Here is a 22,065-nt window from a genome sequence, read left to right as displayed (position 1 = left end):
ACTCTGTGGTCCGCTCGTCCTTCTGTCGTGTTTCTGCACCTCTTTCCTCGTTCTCAGAAAAGGCAGCAGGGGTTTTCTTGTGTATTAAAAACTTTTAATTTCTTAAGCAGGATAGTGGATACAAAAATAATTTTTATTAAAGAATTTTTATATTCCATATTCTATATTTCTCTAAATATGTAAACTATTTCAAAATTTAATAAAAACATGCTGGGGGGAAATAAAAGAACTCCTATGACTTAATAACAAAGATACAAAATACCCAATTAAAATATGAACAAAGAACTTGAATAGATATTTCTCCAAAACAAATGGCCAGTGAGCATATAAAAAGATGTTCAATATCATTAGCCTTTAGGGAAATGTATATTAAAACTGCAATAAGATGCATATTCATCTAGAATGGCCCTTGTTAAAAAGGCAGAAAATAGTAAGTGCTGGCGTGGATGTGGAGAAATAGGAACCATTGTACATTGGTAGAAATTTCAAATGTTGTAATCACTGTAGAAGCCAGTTTGCTGGTTTCTTAAAACAGTAAACATAGAATTATCATATGACCTAGGAATGCTCCTTCTAGGTATACACCAAGAAGAATTGAAAGCAGGGATTTGAACAGATATTTGTATACCAATATTCATAGCAGCTTTATTCAAAATGGCTAAAAGGTGGAAGCAATCCTGCGGTCCATCATCCAATGAATGGAAAAACTGGAATATTATTCAGCCATAGAAAGGAATGGAGGTCTGATACATGCTACAACATGGATGAGCCTTGAATACGTCATGCTGAAATAAAAAGGGAAATAGCTCTTCATATACTAATGAATTTGAAATTCTAGTTGCAGACCTTTCCACAAAGAAAACTCCATTCCAAGAAGGCTTCATTGGTGAATTCAACCACATATTTAAGGGGGAAATAACACCAATTCTACATAAAATTTTTCCAGAAAATTGAGAAGAGGTAGTACCTTACAGTTCATTTTTTGAGGCCAGTACCCTGATACCAATACCTGACAAAGACAATACAAGAACAGGAAACTACAGACCATTAACTCTCATGAACATAGAATATTGTTAGAATTGTTTAGAATAAACAATTAGAATTGCTTAGAATAAACATTCTAAACAAAATTTAATCTAATTAATATGTAAAAGATTTTACACTATGGTGAAGTGGGGTTTATCCTAGGAATACAAGATTGGTTTAACTTTTGAAAATCAAGTCAGTTTAATTTGCCTTACTAATTAGCTAAAAAGAAAAATCATATAATCATCTTAATAGATGCAGAAAGAATAGTTGACAAAAATCAACATCTGTTCCTGATAGTTTTTATTAGCCACATATCAATAGAAGGGAATTTCCCCAACCTGAGAAAAAACATGTAAGACAAATCTCCAGCTAACATCCAAATTTTTATATATGCTTGAAAATTCCCAACATAAAAATAAAGCACTGGTTGGGACTAGTGAGTAATTTGTTCTCATACATATTTATGGCTATGGAATCATCATGGAATTATCTTAGAACCAGAAAGGCCTTCAAGAACATACTAATTCAAACTTTATTTTTTGTAGGTCAGTATGGAAATCCTTTAAATAAGTACATTAGACATTATGAAGGATTATCTTATGATGTGGATTCATTACACCAAAAACACCAGCGTGCCAAAAGAGCAGTCTCTCATGAGGACCAGTTTTTACGCCTAGATTTCCATGCCCATGGAAGGTGAGTAAATTTATTGCTACCATCTCTCAAGTTCTATATTCCAATCTAAGTTAAAAGAAAATATACCTGTAATTATCCTTCTCTAAAGGAAAGGTCTCCATTTAGAAGTACAGCTTTCACTGCAATTTGATATATGCATTTAAAAAGCCTTCATTTAAAAGTTTGAATTTTTTATATTAAGGAAACAGATTTGTGTTTTCAAATGTATATATTAGACCCTCTTTTGTTGTACTATTGGAGGATACATACTTTCTTAACCTTTTATTTTGAAATAATTTCAAATGTACAGAAAAGTTGTAATAATTATTGACAATTCAGAGAATTCCAATATTCCTTGTACCCAGATACCCAGACTTTCCAGTTTGTAACATTTTGCCACATTTGTTATATCCTTCCGTATCTATCCATTCTATTCACATTTCAGAGTAGGTCTCATACATCATGATTTTTTTTTTTACACTTATACAATTTTTTTTATTGTATGGTATAACATATATACAAAGCAAAGAAACAAAAAAGCAATAGTCTTCAAAGCATTCTTCAGAAAGTGGTTATAGGACGGGTCCCAGAGTTTGTCATGGGCTACCATTTGATCCTCTCATATTTTATTTTATTTTTTTAATTTTTATTAATAAAACCAGTCAACTTACAATATGAGCATTCTTTTTTTTCCATCACATAGTTGTATGTTCATCATGATCATTTCTTAGAACATTTGCATCAATTCAGAAAAAGAAATAAAAAGAAAACAGAAAAAAATTCCTACATACCATACCCCGTACCCCTCCCTTTCATTGCTAGGTAGCATTTCAATCTACTAAATTTATTTTAACATTTATTCCCCTATTATTTATTTATTTTTAATCCATGTGTTTTACTCATCTGTGCATAAGGTATATAAAAAAAAGCATCAGATCCAAGGTTTTCACAATCACATAGTCATACTGTGAAAGCTGTATCGTTATACAATCATCTTCAAGAAACATGGCTACTGGGACACAGCTCTACATTTTCAGGCAGTTCCCTCCAGTTTCTCCAGTATACCTTAACTAAATAGGTAGTATCTATTTAATGCGTAAAAATAACGTCCAGGATAACCTCTAGACTCTGTTTGGAATCTCTCAGCTATTTACACTTTATTTTGTCAAATTTCACTCTTCCTCCTTTCGGTTGAGAAGGTTTTCTCAATCCCTTGGTGCTGAGTGTCAGCTCATTCTAGGATTTCTGTCCCACGTTGCCAGGAAGGTCCACACCCCTGGGAGTCATGTCCCATGTAGAGAGAGGGAGGGCAGTGAGTTTGCTTGTCATGCTGGCTGAAAGAGAGAGGCCACATCTGAGCAACAAACGGGGCTCTCTTGGGAGTGACTCTTAGGCCTAATTTTAAGTAGGCTTAGCCTATCCTTTGCAGGGTTAAGTTTCATCTGAACAAACCCAAGATTGGGGGCTCAGCCTATTGCTTTGGTTGTCCCCACTGCTCGTGAAAATACCAAGAATTCTCCACTTGGGGAAGTTGAAGTTTCCCCCTCTCACCATTCCCCCAACAGGACAAATACATTTTTATTCCCTGTTCATATCACTCTGGGATTTATCGAGGCACCACTCTGGACAAACCTACAGAATTTCATGCCCTACTCAAGGTTCCATGCACTTATGGTATTCAGTTAAGCTGTCCACATATGTTAGATTAGGAAATGCGCTAGTCGAAATATAAATTTTGTACCATATAAACATCTTTTGCTTGTCTCACACATACGTTAAAGTTTTAAAATGTTAATTACCATCTACTTTCAGCACCCTGCATTATTGACATTCCTTTTTCTTCCTCACATGATCTTTTAACACTTGCTACTTCCATGTGTATTTCCTAAGAAGAAGGATATTCACTTATTTAACCACAATAAATACATTTGTATAGTTCAAGAAATTTAACACTCATAAAAAGCATATAATCTATATTCCAATTTTTTTTCAGTCATCCTAATAAAGTCCTTTTGGGCATTTTCTCTTCTGTTATCGGATCCAGCCCAGATTCATGTATTGCATTTAATTATCATAGTCTCTCTAGTCTCTCTCTCTTTTTTAAATTTTGGGAACGTATATACAACATAAAATTTTTCATCTCAACTACTTCCAAGCATACAATTCACTGAGATTAATCACATTCACAGTGTTGTTCTACCATTAACACCATCCATTACCAAATCTTTTCTTTTGCCTCAAAGAGAAACCCTGCACCCACTTCTCATTAACCCTCTATTACCTTTCCTCCATCCCGCCCACCCCCTGCCATACACTTTACTTCTGTCTCTATGATTTGCCTATTCTAGTTACTTCATGTGAGTAGAATCGTGCAGTATCTGCCCTTTTGTGTCTGGCTTCTTTCACTCAACTTGATGTCTTCAAGGTTCATCCACGTTGTAGCATATATGAGACTCTCATTCCTTTTTATTACTGAATAATATTCTATTGCATGTATATACCACATTTTATTTGTAGAGGCTCTATCTTTGAAGAAGTATGTTCATGGTTTCTCACTACTTTTTTAATGGTTTATAGTCAATAGCTTTGTCTTCTGTCAGTGATTAATGAGTAATTTGTTCTCGTATATATTTATAGCTATAGGCTTTGGAAACTTCATAGAATCATGTTAGAACGAGAATGGGCCTTTAAGAAATCCTAATTCAAACTGTTTATTTTTTATAGGTTGGTATGGAAATCCTTTAAATAAATACATTAGGTATTGTGAAGTATAATTAAGTTGTATGTCGCTGAAGTCTTTCAGTTTCTCATTAACTGAATTTCATCAGCTCTAAAATATCAACTGGTAATTATGTGATGTGTTGCTTAATGTTCAGAAAAAATTGTTGAGGGATGAAGAAAGGGGAACCAAAGAGAGGTAAAAATTATATTTATTGAGGGCCTAATGTATTGTTCTAGGTGCACAGATGATGTATGTACATTTTTAAATTTAATCTTTTCAACACCTGAACAATGTAAATATCTTTTTATATTTGAGGAAACTAAGACTTAGTGAAGTTAAATAACTTGTTCAAAGTTTCACAGCACAGATGTAACCAAGACCTTGCAGACTCAAAACCCATATTCTTTTCTTTCTGTCTTTTAGGGGTCCTTAGATACAAAATCTCTGAGTAACCTTAGAGTATTACCTGCTGTAATGAGTAAATCTATTCCTTTTATACTTTTTCTACAAATGTAACCCTGATTAAGCCCTACATTACTCAACTCCTAATAGATTTTCCAGCTTGTGTTCCGTTCATCTGAAAGTTATCCTATGTAGTACTACAAGATGACTCTTCCCTAAAAGCTTCCTTTTTCATGTCAGTTCATTGCCCTAAAGTCTTCAATTAGTGACTGATAGATTTCCTAATTTGGCTTACAAGTTTCTTTGTAAATTGATCCTCATCTATTTCTCCAAACTTAATTTATTTTGCTTCCTAAGGTGAATTGTTCTCCTAGAGTGATCTTCTGGTTGTTTGCTGATGATACCGCATACAGTTTGTTTTGTATCCTATACCTTAAATCCTAATAATCTTTTAGTGCACAGTTCAAGTTCTACCTCTTTGAGGTTTAATTCCTTTTTTAATTTCTAAGCTACTTACCTGTGCCACTGGCATTTGATTTGTGTTCACTTTCTCTCTCTTTTTAAAAAACATTTTCTAATTTTTTTATAACCATGTTTTTTCCTTCTCACAGGCAGTTATCCTGGCTACCATGTAGCAGTGTCCATTGTATTGCAAATGTAGTACAGATACTTAAGAAACATTTTAATGGATGAGAAATTAAATAAATATAATGGATTAAATTAATGGATTAAACATTTTAATGGATGAGAAATTAAATAAATTTAATGGATGAGAAATTAAATAAATCAGAAAATTTTCTTGAAACAAAGTATTTTACGCAAGGAAGTAAATATACTAATCACATTAATTGTATTTTCCTTATTTCAGAAGTTATGATCATTGTAACACCAAAGCACTGTTGAGTTATAAAATCTCCTAATTTAATTTGAAAGAGAGAAAAAGATTCTTTTCCGAGTCTGTTTATCTAGATTACAGTCTTAGTGGCAGCAATTTATATAAATTTTATGACTCTTAACATCAGATGTTTTTTTAATTACCCATTCTTTCTTAGTACCATTCAATATTATGCAGTCATTGACCTTGCTAAGTTTTTAGTGACCCTCTCAAAATAAATTTAATAGTATATTCCAAATATGGCTTGACAGTCAAAAAGAAGAGATGGAATTCTAGCTCCATTTGGTTTGGATACCACATTCCTATTGCATCACTGAATTTTAATAGGTCACAATTCAAATTTAGCATGTGGTAAAACCAGATCTCTAACTCTTTTTGTGGAGAGGGAGAGAGCGAACAGAGGGGGAGGGGAGGGAGTGGAAGAATGATAGCTGTTATGCCCTTACCTAGCAAATATTTATTGACTGTCAGTTAATATTGATAAAACATGAATCAAATATAAATCCCTAGGAACAAGAGGGGAATGTGCACAAATCATTGTAAAAAGAGGCAAAAGGTGATACAGTGCTTGTAGATGAAGTACTATAGGGATTTAAAGGGGAAAAGAACTAAGGCTCTCAACAAAAGGCCTGGAATTAGGAAAAATTCATGCTAGGTACTTTAACAGAAACCTGTTTAATTAATCTGTAAAAGTATACTATATTTTCTAGCATTGATGCAGTTTCAGATAATTTATTTTGTTGTCTCAATTATTTTGTTTGGACTGTTTCAGAATTTGTGCCCTTTAAAACATGGGCATTGTAACTATCATAGTTAATTGCTAAATACCTTAACTAAAAATGTGATGGTGTCATGGTCTTATTTCCTCCTTTCTTTGAAATAAGCCTACAAAGTGACTTGAATGGTATAGTTTCAGACTTCCTGCTGAGTCTGTCCTGCACCTTCATCGTATAACAAATGGTAGTTTTGGTCCAGTTTGCCCCTCATAAACAGGATTTGTGCTTATATAGAATTTATTGATTACTTGCTTAGTAACAATTTGTCATACAAACTACAAATTTGTGATAATGATAATTTGTATTTAAATAACGAGTTTATAAGCTGCTGAAAATAAAGACATTTGACTGATTGAAAGTTTTTTTTTTTGTGGTTTGGGACTTGAATTCTCTTTATTCCCCCTGCCCCCCGCCCCCACATGGGCAGGCATCAGGAATCGAACCTGGGTCTTCTGCATGACAGGCAAGAACTCTGCCTGCTGAGCCACCGTGGCCTGCCCTCTCTTTACTCTTGAAATTTTATGGTATCAAGAATTTATGTCCCCTGAAAAGATGTCCCCTTGGCTGGTTCCTGACTGGAGTTGGGTTAGTCTGGAAGTATTCTTAGGTTTTAACTCTGTCATATCATTTGTGAAATATGAGAAGCCTAGGACACTTTTAACTCTATAGATAAAACAACCGACTTTGGAAAGCAGAGATAAGAATCCTGGAAGCACAAATGGATGCCTGCTCATAAAGAAAAGTTAAGGAATCAATTTGAATTCCGTAAAATGCCATTGTTATGGATGTGGAAAAACAAAAATCTGAAAAAGGTTGATTTCGTACTTAAATGTCTCCCAATAAAAGGTGAGCTTATAAGTGAAGGAAAATGATATTTATATGGTGCCTACTTTATGACATGCCCTTTGATGTGTTATTAGTTTAAGTGCTTTCACACTGCTCTTTGCCTCAATAGTGGATTTTCTAAGATGTGATCCACTTTATTCTTACTCAGTTCCTCTTTACACAGGACCCAAAATCCTAACCAATATGTCAAAAACAAAACAAAACTAAAGGGACAATGATTATTTTATTTTAATTTTTAAAAATTTATTTATTAATTAAAAAAATAAAGAAACAAAATAAAACAACATACATAATCAGTAATTCACAATATCATCACTTAGTTGCATATTCATCATTTCTTAGAACATTGGGACAATGATTATTTGAATTACTTACTTAAGTATAAAGTGCTAGAACTGAGCTGTGTTTATGTTAATTTTGTACTTAAGATGCTAAATTGGGAGCTGACCATTGCTCTGAGTTTAGTTTCATAGGTATGATCTTAACTTGAAATAATCAAATTTATTTCACATGTTTTTAAGAACCAGCCAGAGCTTATGTGGAAGAAAGAGGATAACTTAAAAAAAAAACACTTAAAATTCTTTCTTCCACTTTGAAAAGGAGAGGGAAGTAAGAAGGTAGAAGTGTTTTTCTGACTATTTAAAATTCTTTGGATACAGCCTTTCCCTTAAAAATTGATCTAAAATAGCTAGTATCTGATAGTTTATTTAATTGTGAAGCTTTTAATGTCAGAGTTTCTAGAGTTGACCTATACAGTGAATGTAAACATTAGAGGCATGCTTAGAAAAGTCCATCCAGCATTTTCCTCAGTTGTAAGTTATATTTCATACTAAAATGTTGCAAGTGTGGTTTGGTCTGTCATGAGATATAAGTATCCTAATTCATTTAATCTTGTTATAGCCAACCTTGTTTTTTTTTCCTCCCCAGTGTTTAAGCCCTGTGTAAGTTGTTGTGCCATTTTTGAAACTCCATGTCCTTTAGGCAATAATTGGCAGTTCCCTCCCTCACTGGTCTCTGGTAACCTCGAATATATTTTGTCTCTATGAATCTGCCCTTTCTAGATATTTCATAAAAGTGGAATTATACAGTATTTGTCCTTTTGTGTCTGGCTTACTTCACATAATATAATGTTTTCAAGGTTCCTCCAAATTGTAGCATGTATCAGAACTTTATTCCTTTTTATGGCTGAATAATATTCCATTGTATGTACACACTATATTTTCTTATTCATCAGTGGGTTGTTTCAGCCTTTTAGCTATTGTGAATAATGCTGCTATGAACACTGTTGTACAAATATTTGTTTGAGTCTCTGTTTTCAAAGGTAGCATTGCTGGATCATACGGTAATTCTAAGTTTAACTGTCTGTGAAACCTTGAAACTCTTTTTCACAGCAGTACCACCATTTTATATTCTACCAGCAGTACCTGAAGATTCCACTTTCTCTACATCCTTATCCTTATTTTCAGTTGTTTTTATTAGTAGCCATCCTATTATGTGTGAAGCCATCATTTGTGCGTTTTTTAAATTATATGATACATATACAGAAGAAAGAAAGAAAAAAGCAATAATTTTCAAAGCACACTTCAACAAGTAATTATAGAACTGACCTCACATTTGTCATGGGCTACCATTCTGTCATCTCAGATTTTTCCTTTTAGCACTCCAAAACACTGGAGGTCAGAAGTAATTTTAATATAGCGATTCAGCAGCCATATTTGTTTGTTAAGTCCCATTTTCTCTGTTATACCTCCTTCTCCTTTAATCCTTCTCCCAATCTATAGGGATTTCTGGGGAATACCTGTTCTGACTTTTTAAGTTTGGGAAGGGGTGTCCACACTAAAGAACAGGGGAATGTGATTAACTGATAATCCTGGGAAGGCTGGTTCCTCGGGGTTTCAGGATTTATCTGACCTAGGAACTCTCTGGAACTGACATGTTCCAGGGAGGCAAATCTAGTGCATGAAACCTTTATAGAGTCTCATTTCGAGTCCTAGGTGTTCTTAAGAGTCAATAGGAGTGACGTTGATTGCGGTTTAGAAAACCACGGCAGTTAGCATTGCTCAACTGAAGCTTTCATAAGAGCAGCCTTCAGAACAGTCTGTTGACTCCATTTGATCTCTCTTGGCCACTGATGCCTTATTCTATTACACTCCTTCCCCCTGTTTTGGTCAAGAAGGCATTGTCGATCTGTGGTGCCAGGACTAGACTCATCCCTGGGAGTCATACCCCATATTGTCAAGGAGATTTTCATTCCTGAATGGTTTGTACTACATAGTGGGGAGGGCAACAATTTTCCTTGCAGAGTTGAGCTCAGAGAAAGAGGTCACATCTGAACAACAAAGAGGCTTCCTGGAAGCAAAATCTTAGGCCTTGTTATAAAGCAGTCTTAGCTTCTCCCCTACAGAAATAAGTTTCATGAGAGCAAGCCTCAAAATCCAGGGCTTAGTCTATTTTCTTGGGAGTCCTTAATGGTTGGGAGGCTACCTGGGGTTTCCCAGATGGGAGAGTTTAATAGGTAGGTATATGTGTATATATGTATACATAATTTTTCTTCTCCTTCACATCCTCAAGAGATTCTACATATCTATATCTGTATCTTTATCTATCTGTCTATCTATGTTGGCTTTTAAAAAGGGAATTTGATAAGTTACAAGTTTATAGTTCTAGTGCCAAGCAAATGCCCAAAGTAAGACACCAAGAGGTTAACTTTCATTCAAGAAAGGCTGATGCCATCTGGAATACTTCTGTAAGTTGAAAAGGCACGTAACTGGCATCTGCTGGTCCCTTGCTCCTGGACTCCACTGCTTTCAGCCCCTTTTTTTCCTGTGGGGGTTCCTCACTTGACATCTGTGGGCATTCACTTAGCTCCTTTGGGACACGGCTTTGGGTTCTGGCTTGCTTAGCATCTCATGGGAAGGCACATGGCAATGTCTGCCGAGCCTTGCATCTCCAAACATCTGGGTCTTGTGTTAGCGCTGTCAGCTCTGAAACACCTGTTCTCCAAGTGCCACATCTCTGTGGTGATAATCTCATCAAAAGTTCCTCCCTACAATATTGAATCAGGATTAAAAGAAAGGGCTGCCCCCACAAGATTAGATCAGGATTAAAACATAGCTTCTCTGTGGTACGTAATAGTTTCAAACGGCACACCCTATGACCTGGCAGTACTAATATTAGGTATATACCCAGAAGAGCTGAAAGTAGTGACATAAACAGACATTTGTGCACTGATGTTCATAGTGGCCCTAATCAAGATGGAAACAGTCCTAATGTCCATTAGTTGATGAGTGTGTAAACAAAATGTGTATACACGTGATGGAATATTATTCGCAGTAAGAGAAAATGAGGTTCTGAAGCACATGACAACATGGATGAACGTAGAGGATATACTGCTAAGTGAAATAAGCCAGACACAAAAGGATAGATATATTACGATTTCACTATTATGACTCTGGTAAAGAGAGAAAGCTCCAAATCATATTGCCCAGGAAGAAAATCTGTATTCATATATAGCAATGAATTGTATGTTGCATCTCTGTAGCTAGAGTATGCAAATGTCCTCACAAGCAGTGGCTTCCATATGTTTCACATTTTAACACTTGACCATTTGTAATAAAGAGTCAGCGCCTTCTGTTTCTGAGAAAGCTTGTGTTTCTGAGTTCTCTTGGCTTCTGGGATAAAAGAGTCATCTATGATCACTCCTGACGACCATGGGTGTGTTCTCAATAGGAGTGTGAAGCTGGAGTGCGGCAGCGGGGAGCAGGCCATGATTGGCTTTGGAGTGGCCAGCACCTGGGGACCGAGAAGTTGCAGTAGTGTACAACTTGTCTTCATGGCAACCAGGCCCCAGCCACTCAGCAGTGGGGGCGGGGCCAGGGCTGCACCATGCCCCTGAGCCCAGTGCTCGTGGGCTGGGAGGAGGACCAAGAAGCAAAGATAGACTCGGGCCCAGGAGTGGGCTCCTCTCAGAATCAGTCACCACAGTGGACTTAACCCTCTACCAATACTTTTTAGTTATCAGCCCACCATAGTCTGAGATGTATCCCAGCACTATACCAAGCCACAGAGAATTACAAGGCCTTGTTCCTGTTCTGAACTCCAGGAGTCTGGGCTGTCGAAATGAACTATCCACAGTCTGATTCTGACTCAGTGTTACAGAAAATTTAGGTACTAGACATAATAAACCTCTTTGCCTTTGATCTCATACAGGAGCTGAAGGTCTAGAATACATACACTATCACCTTTTATCCTGTGTTCTAATTTACCTTAGACCCAGCCGTTTGACTTAGTTTGAAACTCTAATTGAAGCCTGATCTCTTTCTCGGTTACTTCAACTGTTATTATAAATAGCTATGCTAACCTCAGGGTCTGCAGCACTCCATTTCTGGGACTCTTGGTGTCACAGAGTACTCAAAGTTCCAGGGAAATATCACCAGATACATATATATAGCTCAGTGTCTCAGAATCCAAAGATAAATCCACAACTTCACACCAAATGTGACTACTATAAGGGCTGACGATCCAGGCTCTCATTTTTTTATAAGTATTTTCTGAGAGAGAGCCTAGCATATTTATTCCTTTGTTTCTGGCCCATTTTGCACAACTCATTGTCTCCAAGGTTTATTCAGTTCGTTGTGTGCCCCGCAACATCCCTCCTTTTTGTATCCGCTCCAAATTCCATTATATAAATGTATCACTGTTCACTGTTACACTTCTCAGTCACTGTATCCTTCACCTCTCTGTCTGTTGGGCTTTGTGGATAATGTCCAAAATAAACCATGTGTTACAGTATCTTCATTTGGTTGCACAATCAGCAGCACTCTGAATTTTAGACAATTTTCATTGGTCCATAATGATAAAGACCCAGCAAATGTAACATCACCAACTATTGAATCAAAACTTCCCCTTATCACTTGTCCCTTCTACCTCCCACCCCCCCGCCCCAGTTAGTTGCCCCTGGTAGTGCTGTGGTACTGTTGATGTCTTCCTGTTAACTATTGGCCTTCACATGCATTTTATAGTTTTCCCCCTATATCCTTCTACTATTGACTTTTTGTCCACTATTCATGAAATATTTCACATGAAAACTTATTTATAATTGTAAATTTAATCATTGGTTCAATCATATTCACCTTCGATATGGCAGTATTACTTATAAATCTGGTAATTAGTTATCATCATTTCTATTTGTTCATTTGCATGTAGATTCAACCTCTTTGGGTAGCCTTTCCTCTGTCTCAGGCTTTTGTGTACCTCTAGGTCTGCTATATTCTACAGTGTAACCTCTGAGATAAACTTTACCAGAGTTATAATTGTGAAATCATATAGTATCTGTCCTTTTGTGACTGACTTATTTCACTCAGCATTATGTTCTCAGCATTATGTCATATGTTTTGGAACATCATTTTGTCTTACTGCTGTATAATATTCCATCGTATGTATTTACTGCATTTTGTTTATCCATTTGTCTGTTGGTGGGCATTTGTATTGTTTCCTTCTCTTCGTGATTGAAATAGTGCCACTGTGAACATTGGTGTGCAAATGTTTGATTGTTTTACTGCCCTCAACTGTTCAATACCGAGTATTGGTATTGCCAGGTCATAGGGCAACTCAATATTTAGTTTTCCGAGGATCACCAAACTGTCTTCCACAGCAGTGCACCATCATACATTCCTGTCAACAGTGACTAAGTGTTCCTATTTCTCCACATCCTCTCTAGCATTCGGCTGTTTAATAGTAGCCATTCTTATAGGTGTGAGGTGTCATGTTAATTTACTTTTCCCTTATAGCTAATAAAGTGAGCATCTCTTCATGTGTTTTTTGGCCATCTGTGTTTGCTCTTCAGAAAAGTGTCTGTTGATATCCTCTGCCCATTTTATAATTGGGTTGTTTATTCTTTTGTTGTTGTGCTAGTATAATTTCTTTATATACACAAAATGTCAAGCCTTTATCCAATATGTGGTTTCCAAATATTTTCTCGCATTGAGTTGGCTGCATTTCACCTTTCTAACGAAGACCTTTGAGGCACAGAAGCTCTTAATCTTAAGGACTTTCCATTTGTCTGTTTTTTATTTTGATGCTTTTGCTTTAGGTGCAAAATTTAGGAAGCTACCTCATATTACTAGAAATTGAACATGTTTCCCTGTATTTTCTTTTAGAAGTTTTATGGTTCTGGCTCTTCCATTTTCAATCATTTGTGATTTTTATTTGCATTTCCCTAATGGTTAATGATGTTGAGTGTCTTTTCTTATGTGTATTGGCTATTTGTATATCTTCTTTGGAAAAATGTCTGTTGTACTGGAGGAATAGTAAATGTTATTTAACTCCTTTGCCTAATTTTTCCCCCATTCTTTTTTATTTTAAACATTTTTATTGTTGAATGTAACACATATACAAACAAAAGAAGAAAAAGCAATAATTTTCAAAGTACATTTCAACGAGTAGTTACAGAACAGATTTCATAGTTTCTTATGGGTTACCATTCCACTATTTCTGATGTTTCCTTCTAGCTGTTCCAAAACACTGGAGGCTAGAAGAAATTTTTTTGTGTGTGAAAAATAACATATATACAAAAAAGCAATGAATTTCAAAGCAGAATTGCAACAATTAGTTGTAGAACTGATTTCAGATTCTGATATGGGTTACAATTCCACCCATATCTACAATTTTAGATATTTACTTTTAGCTGCTCTAAGATACTGGACACTAAAAGAAATATATAATGATTCAGCATTCGTACTCATTTGTTAAACCTTACCTTCTCTATATAGCTCCACCATCACCTTTCATCTTTCTTCCACCTTTTAGGGTATTTAGGCTGTGTCTCTTCTAACTTTTTCATATTGAAGGGGGCTGTTGATAATATGGGATAGAAGGATGGAAAAGTTGATATTCTGGAGAGGCTGCCCTCTCTGCATTTCAAGACTTATCTGGACTAGGGGACCCACCTGGTGGTTGTAGGTTGCTGGAAAGTTACCCCAGTGCAGGGAACCTTTGCAGAATCTTTTATAACATCGTAGGTGTTTTTTAGGATGGGCTGGAATGGTCCTGATTCAGGTTTGGCAAGTTATGAGTTATGACAGGTAGTGATGTCTAACTGAAGCATGCATAAGAGTGACCTCCAGAGTAGATTCTTCAATGTATTTGAACTGTCTCAGCCACTTAAACCTTATTTGTTACACTTTTTCCCCCTTTTCGTCAGGATGGCATTCTTGATCCCATGGTGCCAAGGCCAGACTCACCCCTGGAGTCATTTCCCCTGTTGCCAGGGAGATTTTTCACCCCTGGATGTTATGTCCTACATGGGGGGAGGGCAATGATTTAACTTGTAGAGTTGTGCTTAGAGAGAGAGAGGCCACATCTGAGCAACAAAAGAGGACCTCCAGAAGTAGCTCTTAGGCATACCTATAGGTTGGCTAAGCTTCTCTGCTACATACATAAGCTTCATGATCTTTGCCCATTTTTAATTGGGTTACTTGCCTTTTAGTTGTTGTTGTAGGGTTTCTTTATATATTTTTGGTATTAAGCCTTTAACAGATATATGACTTACAGCTGTGGCCTTTTTAGTTTTAACATGCTATAATGTACTAGTTCTATTCTCATGTTGTTCTAGCTTGCACGCTGCCAGAATACAATATACTAGAAATGAAACAGCTTTTAAAAAGGGAAATTTATTAAGTTGCAAGTTTACATGTTCTAAGGCTGTGAAAATTTCCAGATTAAAGCAAGGCTATAGAAGTGTCCAATCTAAGGCATCCAGGTAAACATACCTTGGTTCAAGAAGGCCAGTGATGTTCAAGGTTTCCCTCTCAACTGGGAAAGCACATGGCTAACATGGCGACGTCTGCTAGCTTTCTCTCCAGGCTTCTTGTTTCATGAAGCTCTCCAGAGGGCGTTTTCCTTCTTCATCTCCAAAGGTCTCTGGTTGTGTGAACTGTAGTGGCTCTGCGCTTTCTTCAAAATGGTTCCTTCTTAAAGGGGTCCAGTAAGCAACCCCACTTTGAATGGTTAGAGACACATCTCCATGGAAACCATCTAACCAAAAGCTACTTTTTACCCACATTTGGGTTGGTCGTATGTCCATGGAAACAATAAAAAAGATTCCACCCAGCAATATTGAATGAGGATTAACGGACATGGCCTTTCTAGAGTATACAAGAGAATCAAACTGGCACACATGTTTTAATTTATTTCAACCCTTTCATTATTTTACCTGTTTATTAAGCATATAATGTATTCTAGGTGCTTTATTAGACACTAGGAATTGATTAGTTGTACAAGACAGGTAGGTATTTGTTGTTGTGGAGTATATGGATTTATATGACAAACAGGTATTGTACTAGGTATGACAGCTGTGATAAATGTTAATTAAGAAAGGAATGTTCAAAAGATTGTGATGGCAGTATAGGGGCATTGCTTCTGCCAGCTGGGAAAGAAGCATTGGCTTCAGAATTGGCATTGAACTTGATCCTTGAAGGGATAGCTGGAGAAGAATTTGAGTAGGCAAAGAAGGGGCGGAGGAAGTCTGTTCTAGCAAAGGTAATAGCATGTGCAAGGAAAACTGAGATGAGAGTGGCATGTTCATGAAATTGAAAGAATTCCAATATGACTTGTGCTCAGAATGTGATGGAGGGTGGTTTCAAATTGATTTAGAGAGGTAAGCACAAGCAGATCCTTGAGAGTTTATGGTGTACAGTCTGTAAGTCAATGAGGTTTAAAAGGTACAGTCTGGCTGCAAATGAATAATAATTAGAAGGGAGTAAGACTAGATGTACTAAGGCTACTTAGGATGCTTGTTGGTCAGTCCTTGTGAGAGATGTTAGTTTGGATCTTCAAGGTAGCAGAGAAATGAAGGAAAATGGATAGGTTTGAGATATATTGAAAATATACTGAGATAGGGAAGACAGGAGAAAAATCAGAACTTAGTGGTTTCTGGGGTCGTTTACTGAGAAAGTGAAAACACTAACAGCTACAAATAATGTGAAGAAATTTAAAACTTGGTTTTGGGTATGTTACATGAAGTTAGCATACCCAAATCTGTAGTCCAGATTTGGATAAATAATAGTTATCTGTAAGGGTAAGGAAATACTCATTTTTTGGTTTGGGTTTCTAGTGATACCTGATAATAGCCATAGTCATTGGACTTCTTGGTTGTAAGAGTATACTGGGCCAGTGTCTTTGAGGAACTATATCCATAAATTCTGTAGTGATTGGTTGCATGGACACAGTTGTCCTGTAAGTATAGCTTGGCTAATTTATTTCTAAATGTATGAAGTAAGAATACATTTTATTTATCCATAGTAAAACTGTTCTGAGCATGTATGTAACACAAAATGTTTTTGCATTTCAATTTCATAGTTTATTCGTATCTAACTGAGCCTCTCACCTAATCTCTCTGAGAGACCTTAGAGGTTGTTTTGTCAGCTTAATATTGGGCAGCATTTCTGAACACATGGCTGTTCAACTTCACTTCTATGTGTTCAGTGAAGTGTAGCTTATTTTCTTCCAAGATAATGAGTTTTCACTGGACAGTTACAGTTAAGTTTTTATGTGGAGGTGAGCCCAAATCTGTCTCCCTATTTCTGCTCTTTAGAGTAATTGCTTTCTAGATAATAGCCCTTAAAGTATTTAAGACCAGCATTAGCTCTACTTTTAGTTTTCCTTTACTGTTTTGTTTAGTTGTTCTTTGCATATTTGCTTGTTAATGACCTTAAAATGCCAAATCTAGAATTGAATCCAATCCTTCAAATATGGTGTAATCAACTGTCTTATTGTCTTATTGTAGCTATAACTAAGTTGGGTGGCTTAAAATAACAGAAATTTATCCTCTCACAGTTCTCATGGCTGTTAGTCTGAAATTAAGCAGCAGGACCATGATCCTTCTGAATGTTCTAGGGAATAATCCTTCCTTGCCTCTTCCTAGCTTCTGGTTATCCCAAACATTGCTTGGCTTGTGGCAGTTTGTCCTTATATGAAAGTCTTCTTTCTGTATATTTCTGTCTTCAGTAGGTGTTCTCTTCTCTGTGTTTTGTGTACATATTTCCCTCTTCTTATAAGGACACTAGTCATTTTGGATTAAGGCCCAATCTAATGTAGTATGGCCTCATTTTTTTTTTAACTCTTTATCGTAACAGGTACAACTCAAATTTTCCCATTTTAACTGCTTTTAATAAATATGGTTGTATTTATAATATCGTGCTACCATCACCAATATCCATTGGCCCAACTTTGACATCACCTGAAACAGAGACTGAACCCTTCAAGCAACAACTTCTTGCCCTAACCCCCAGGTCCCTGGTAACTTGTAAGTTACCTTCTGTCTACATGCAGTATGCTTCTAGGTATTTCATGTAAGTGAGATCATACAGTATATCTTTTTATGTCTGGTTTATTTTACTCAACATGGTGTCTTCAGCATTCATCCATATTATACCATGTATCTGAATTTCATTCCCTTTTATGGCTGAACAGTATTCCATTGTATGTATATACCACATTTTGTTCATCAGTTCGTCTGTTGGACATTTGGGTTGTTTTCACTTTTTTTGATATTATAAATCCTGCGGTGATCATTCACATACAAGTTTTTGTTTTAACACCTGTTTTAAGTCTTCTTGATAATTTATCTAGGAGTAAAATTGCTGGTTTGTATCATAATTCTGTATTTAAATTTGAGGAACTGCCAAACTGTTTTGCATACTGGCTGAAACATTTACTTTCCCAGCAGCAATGTATGAGAGTTCTGACTTTCCCTCATCCTTGCCAGTGCTTGTCATTTCTGTTTTTTTATTATACCCATCCTGTTGTGTGTGAGGTGGTATCAAATTGTGGTTTTGACTTGAATCTCCCCATGATTAATGATATTGTTTTCATATGTTCCTTGGCCATTTGTAAATCTTCTCTGGAGAAATATCCATTCAAGTTCTTTGTCCACTTTTGAATTCTGGATACCTTATCCTTATCAAGATATATGATTTTCAAATATTTTCTCCTATTCTAAGTACTTTTTTTTCATTCTCTTAATTAATGTCCTTGGATGCAGAAAAGATTTTGACTTTGATGAATTCTGATTGTTATTTGCATGAAATGTCTTTTCCCAACCTTTCACTTTCAACCTATGCTTATCCTTGGGTCTAAGATGTCTTTCTTGTAGACAGCATATAGATGGGTCCTGTTTTTTAATCCGTTCTGCCAGTCTATGTCTTTTGATTGGGGAGTTTAATCTATTAACATTTAGTGTTATTACTGTATGCATAGTACTTTCTTCTACCATTTTGCCTTTTCGATTTTATATGTCATACTAATTTTTCTTCTTTTTTACCTTTACTGATCGTCTTCATTTCTACACTCTTCTCCACACCTCTCTCTCTTGTCTTTTCATATCTGCCTTAGTGCTCCCTTTAGTATTTCTTGCAGACCCAGTCTCTTGGTCACAAATTCTCTCAGTGATTTTTTGTTTGAAAATGTTTTAATTTCCCCTTCATTTTTGAAGGACAGTTTTGCTGGATATAGAATTCTTGGTTGGCAATTTTTCTCTTTTAGTAATTTAAATATCCTACTGTTTTCTCGCCTCCATGGTTTTTGCTGAGAAATCTATGCATAGTCTCATTGGGCTTTGTGATGGATTGCTTTTCTCGTACTGCTTTCAAGATTCTCTCTTTCTCTTTGACATCTGACATTCTGATTAGTAAGTATCTTGGAGTATGTCTATTTGGATCTGTTCTCTTTGGGGTGCGCTGCACTTCTTGGATCTGTAATTTTAAGTCTTTCATAAGAGTTGGGAAATTTTCAGTGATGATTTCCTCCATTAGTTTTTCTCCTCCTTTTCCCTTCTCTTTTACTTCTGGGACACCTACACCTTGTATATTCATGTACTTCGTATTGTCATTCAGTTCCTTGAGTCCCTGCTCCTATTTTTCCATTCTTTTCCCTATATTTTCTTTTGCTTGTCGGATTTCAGATGTTCCATTCTCCAGTTCACCAAGCCTACCTTCTGCCTTTTGAAATCTAACATTGTAAGTTTCCATTCTTATTTTCATCTCTTCTACTGTGCCTTTCATTCCCATAAGTTCTGTGATTTATTTTTTCAGACTTTTGAGTTTTCTTTTTGTTCATTCCTTGCCTTCTTTGATTTGATTTTTTCAATTCAATTCATTGATTTGATTTTTGATGAGGCTTTCCATGTCTGTTCGAACATTCTGAATTCATTGTTTCAACTCCTGTATCTCATTTGAATTGTTGGTTAGTTCCTTTGACTGCACCATATCTTCAATTTTCCTAGTGTGACTTGTTAGTTTTTGCTGGTGTCTAGGTATTTAATTATCTTAATTAATTTATTCTGGAGATTATTTTCACTTCTTTTACCTAGCATTTTCTTGCTCGATGAATTTGTTGTCTCTCTGTTCTTTGACATTCAGTTCAGCTTATTCTGGACCACTAGCCTAGGTTTTGTTTTACAGAGCAGAATTTTTCAGTTCTTGTTTTTTTATTTCTTGCCCTGCATGTACGGTGCCTTTTCCCTCCACCCTTAGGAGGGTCTACTTAGGTATTATACACCCCGGCCAGATTTTCCCAGACCAAACTGGTCTCCTGTCAGGAGGAAAGAGTCACCTGCGTCAGTTTTTCCTGAGGGTGAGACCCAGCAGATTGAAAGACTTTCCTGTGAAGTCTCTGGACTGTTTTTCTTATCCTGCCCAGTATGTGGCGCTTGTCTGCTGCAGGTCCCAGCAGCATAAGATGATGCAATACCTTTGATTTTGGCAGACTCTCCCTGCTGGGGGCGTGGTGGAGACAGAGGAGAGGTAGGCTGGTTTTCATGGCTTCAAATTTCCAAGCCCTGTGGTCTGAATTCCTTGAGGGAGGAAGGAATTCTGTCCTAGGGAAGGCACAGGCTCCAGACAAGCTCTCCAACAAGCTTGTTTCTGCCTATGCCCGGGGCAGTTGCAGCCTGAGAAGCCCTGCCATTGTATCCAGAGGCAGTCAAGCCTTTTGTAGAAACACAGCCACAAAAACCTCTGTTTCTTTTTTTCCCTTTTTCTGTCAGCCTGCCCCCTAGGCACCAGGGTAAAAATCAGCAACCCCTGTTTTGACCAGGTTCACCTGAGCTGGGGGCCTATTTTTAGTAGTCAGAATTTGTGAATTAATTCCACACTTGAAACTTAGTTGTGCTCAGCGCCTGCTGCAGCAAAATCTCTTTCCTTTCCTCTCTGGGAAGCAGCCTGTGGGGGAGGGGGTAGCCACGGCGGCTTGGGGAACTCACAGTTCTGGGTGGAATCACAGCCGGTCCAGCTGGTCCAGACTGGGGTATGCTGTATGTCTGGTCGCTGACGTGGCCACAGCAGTTGTTCTGTACTGCTCCTGGTTATTTAGTAGCTGTTCTGGAGGATAAACGAAATCCCACATCTCACTAAGCCCCCATCTTGTTCTCCGTTTAAATTTTTATAGCCTGACTTTGATGAATTCTGAGTTATCTATTTCTGTTGTTGTTGCATGTATTTGGTGTCATATCTAAGAATCTGTTGCCTAAATCAAAGTCATGAACATTTACCCCAGTGTTTTCTTCTGAGAGCATTTTCATTTATTTATTTATTTTTTATTAATTAACGGAGAAAAAGAAATTAACTCAACATTTAGAAATCATACCATTCTACATGTGCAATCAGTAATTCTTTTTTTTTTTTTTTTTTTTTTTTTTAAGAGAGAGGGAGGAAAGGAAGGAAAGACAGAGAAGGAAGGAAGGGAGGAAGAAAGGGAAACATTTTTAAACATTTTCTTGTTTTATTATATTTTGTTTGTTTGTTTATTTTTTACATGGGCTGGGGCCGGGAATCGAACCGGGGTCCTCCGGCACGGCAGGCAAGCACTCTTGCCCGCTGAGCCACCGCGGCCCGCCATGCAATCAGTAATTCTTAACATCATCACATAGATGCATGATCATCGTTTCTTAGTACATTTGCATCGATTTAGAAGAACTAGCAACACAACAGAAAGAGATATAGAATGTTAACATAGAGAAAAAAATAAAAGTAATAATAAAAGTAAAAAAAAAACCTATAGCTCAGATGCAGCTTCATTCAGTGTTTTAACATGATTAGTTTACAATTAGGTATTATTGTGCTGTCCATTTTTGAGTTTTTGTATCTAGTCCTGTTGCACAGTCTGTATCCCTTCAGCTCCAATTACCCATTATCTTACCCTGTTTCTACCTCCTGCTGGACTCTGTTACCAATGACATATTCCCAGTTTATTCTCGAATGTCGGTTCACATCAGTGGGACCATATAGTATTTGTCCTTTAGTTTTTGGGTAGACTCATTCAGCATAATGTTCTCTAGGTCCATCCATGTTATTACATGCTTCATAAGTTTATTCTGTCTTAAAGCTGCATAATATTCCATCGTATGTATATACCACAGTTTGTTTAGCCACTCGTCTGTTGATGGACATTTTGGCTGTTTCCATCTCTTTGCAATTGTAAATAACGCTGCTATAAACATTGGTGTGCAAATGTCCGTTTGTGTCTTTGCCCTTAAGTCCTTTGAGTAGATTCCCAGCAATGGTATTGCTGGGTCGTATGGCAATTCTATATTCAGCTTTTTGAGGAACCGCCAAACTGCCTTCCACAGTGGTTGCACCCTTTGACATTCCCACCAACAGTGGATAAGTGTGCCTCTTTCTCCGCATCCTCTCCAGCACTTGTCATTTTCTGTTTTGTTGATAATG

The 22,065-nt window shown here is 36.7% G+C and overlaps 1 protein-coding gene across 2 annotated transcripts in view; it reads left to right on the top strand.

The window, feature by feature from the left end:
* The window catches only part of ADAM10 (ADAM metallopeptidase domain 10), a 216,527-nt gene that overhangs the window by 62,338 nt on the left and 132,124 nt on the right, over positions 1 to 22,065 (top strand). For both annotated transcript variants that reach the window (XM_077128032.1, XM_077128033.1), the window contains exon 2: positions 1,575 to 1,725. In XM_077128032.1, the coding sequence (XP_076984147.1) occupies positions 1,575 to 1,725 (151 nt within the window). The remainder of the gene's footprint in view (positions 1 to 1,574; positions 1,726 to 22,065) is intronic.

Source organism: Tamandua tetradactyla, chromosome 14 (genome assembly GCF_023851605.1).
Source record: "Tamandua tetradactyla isolate mTamTet1 chromosome 14, mTamTet1.pri, whole genome shotgun sequence".
NCBI classification, from domain to species: Eukaryota; Metazoa; Chordata; class Mammalia; order Pilosa; family Myrmecophagidae; genus Tamandua; species Tamandua tetradactyla.
The sequence above is the reverse complement of the archived record's forward strand: the minus strand, read 5'-3'. Positions and strand labels throughout refer to the sequence as shown.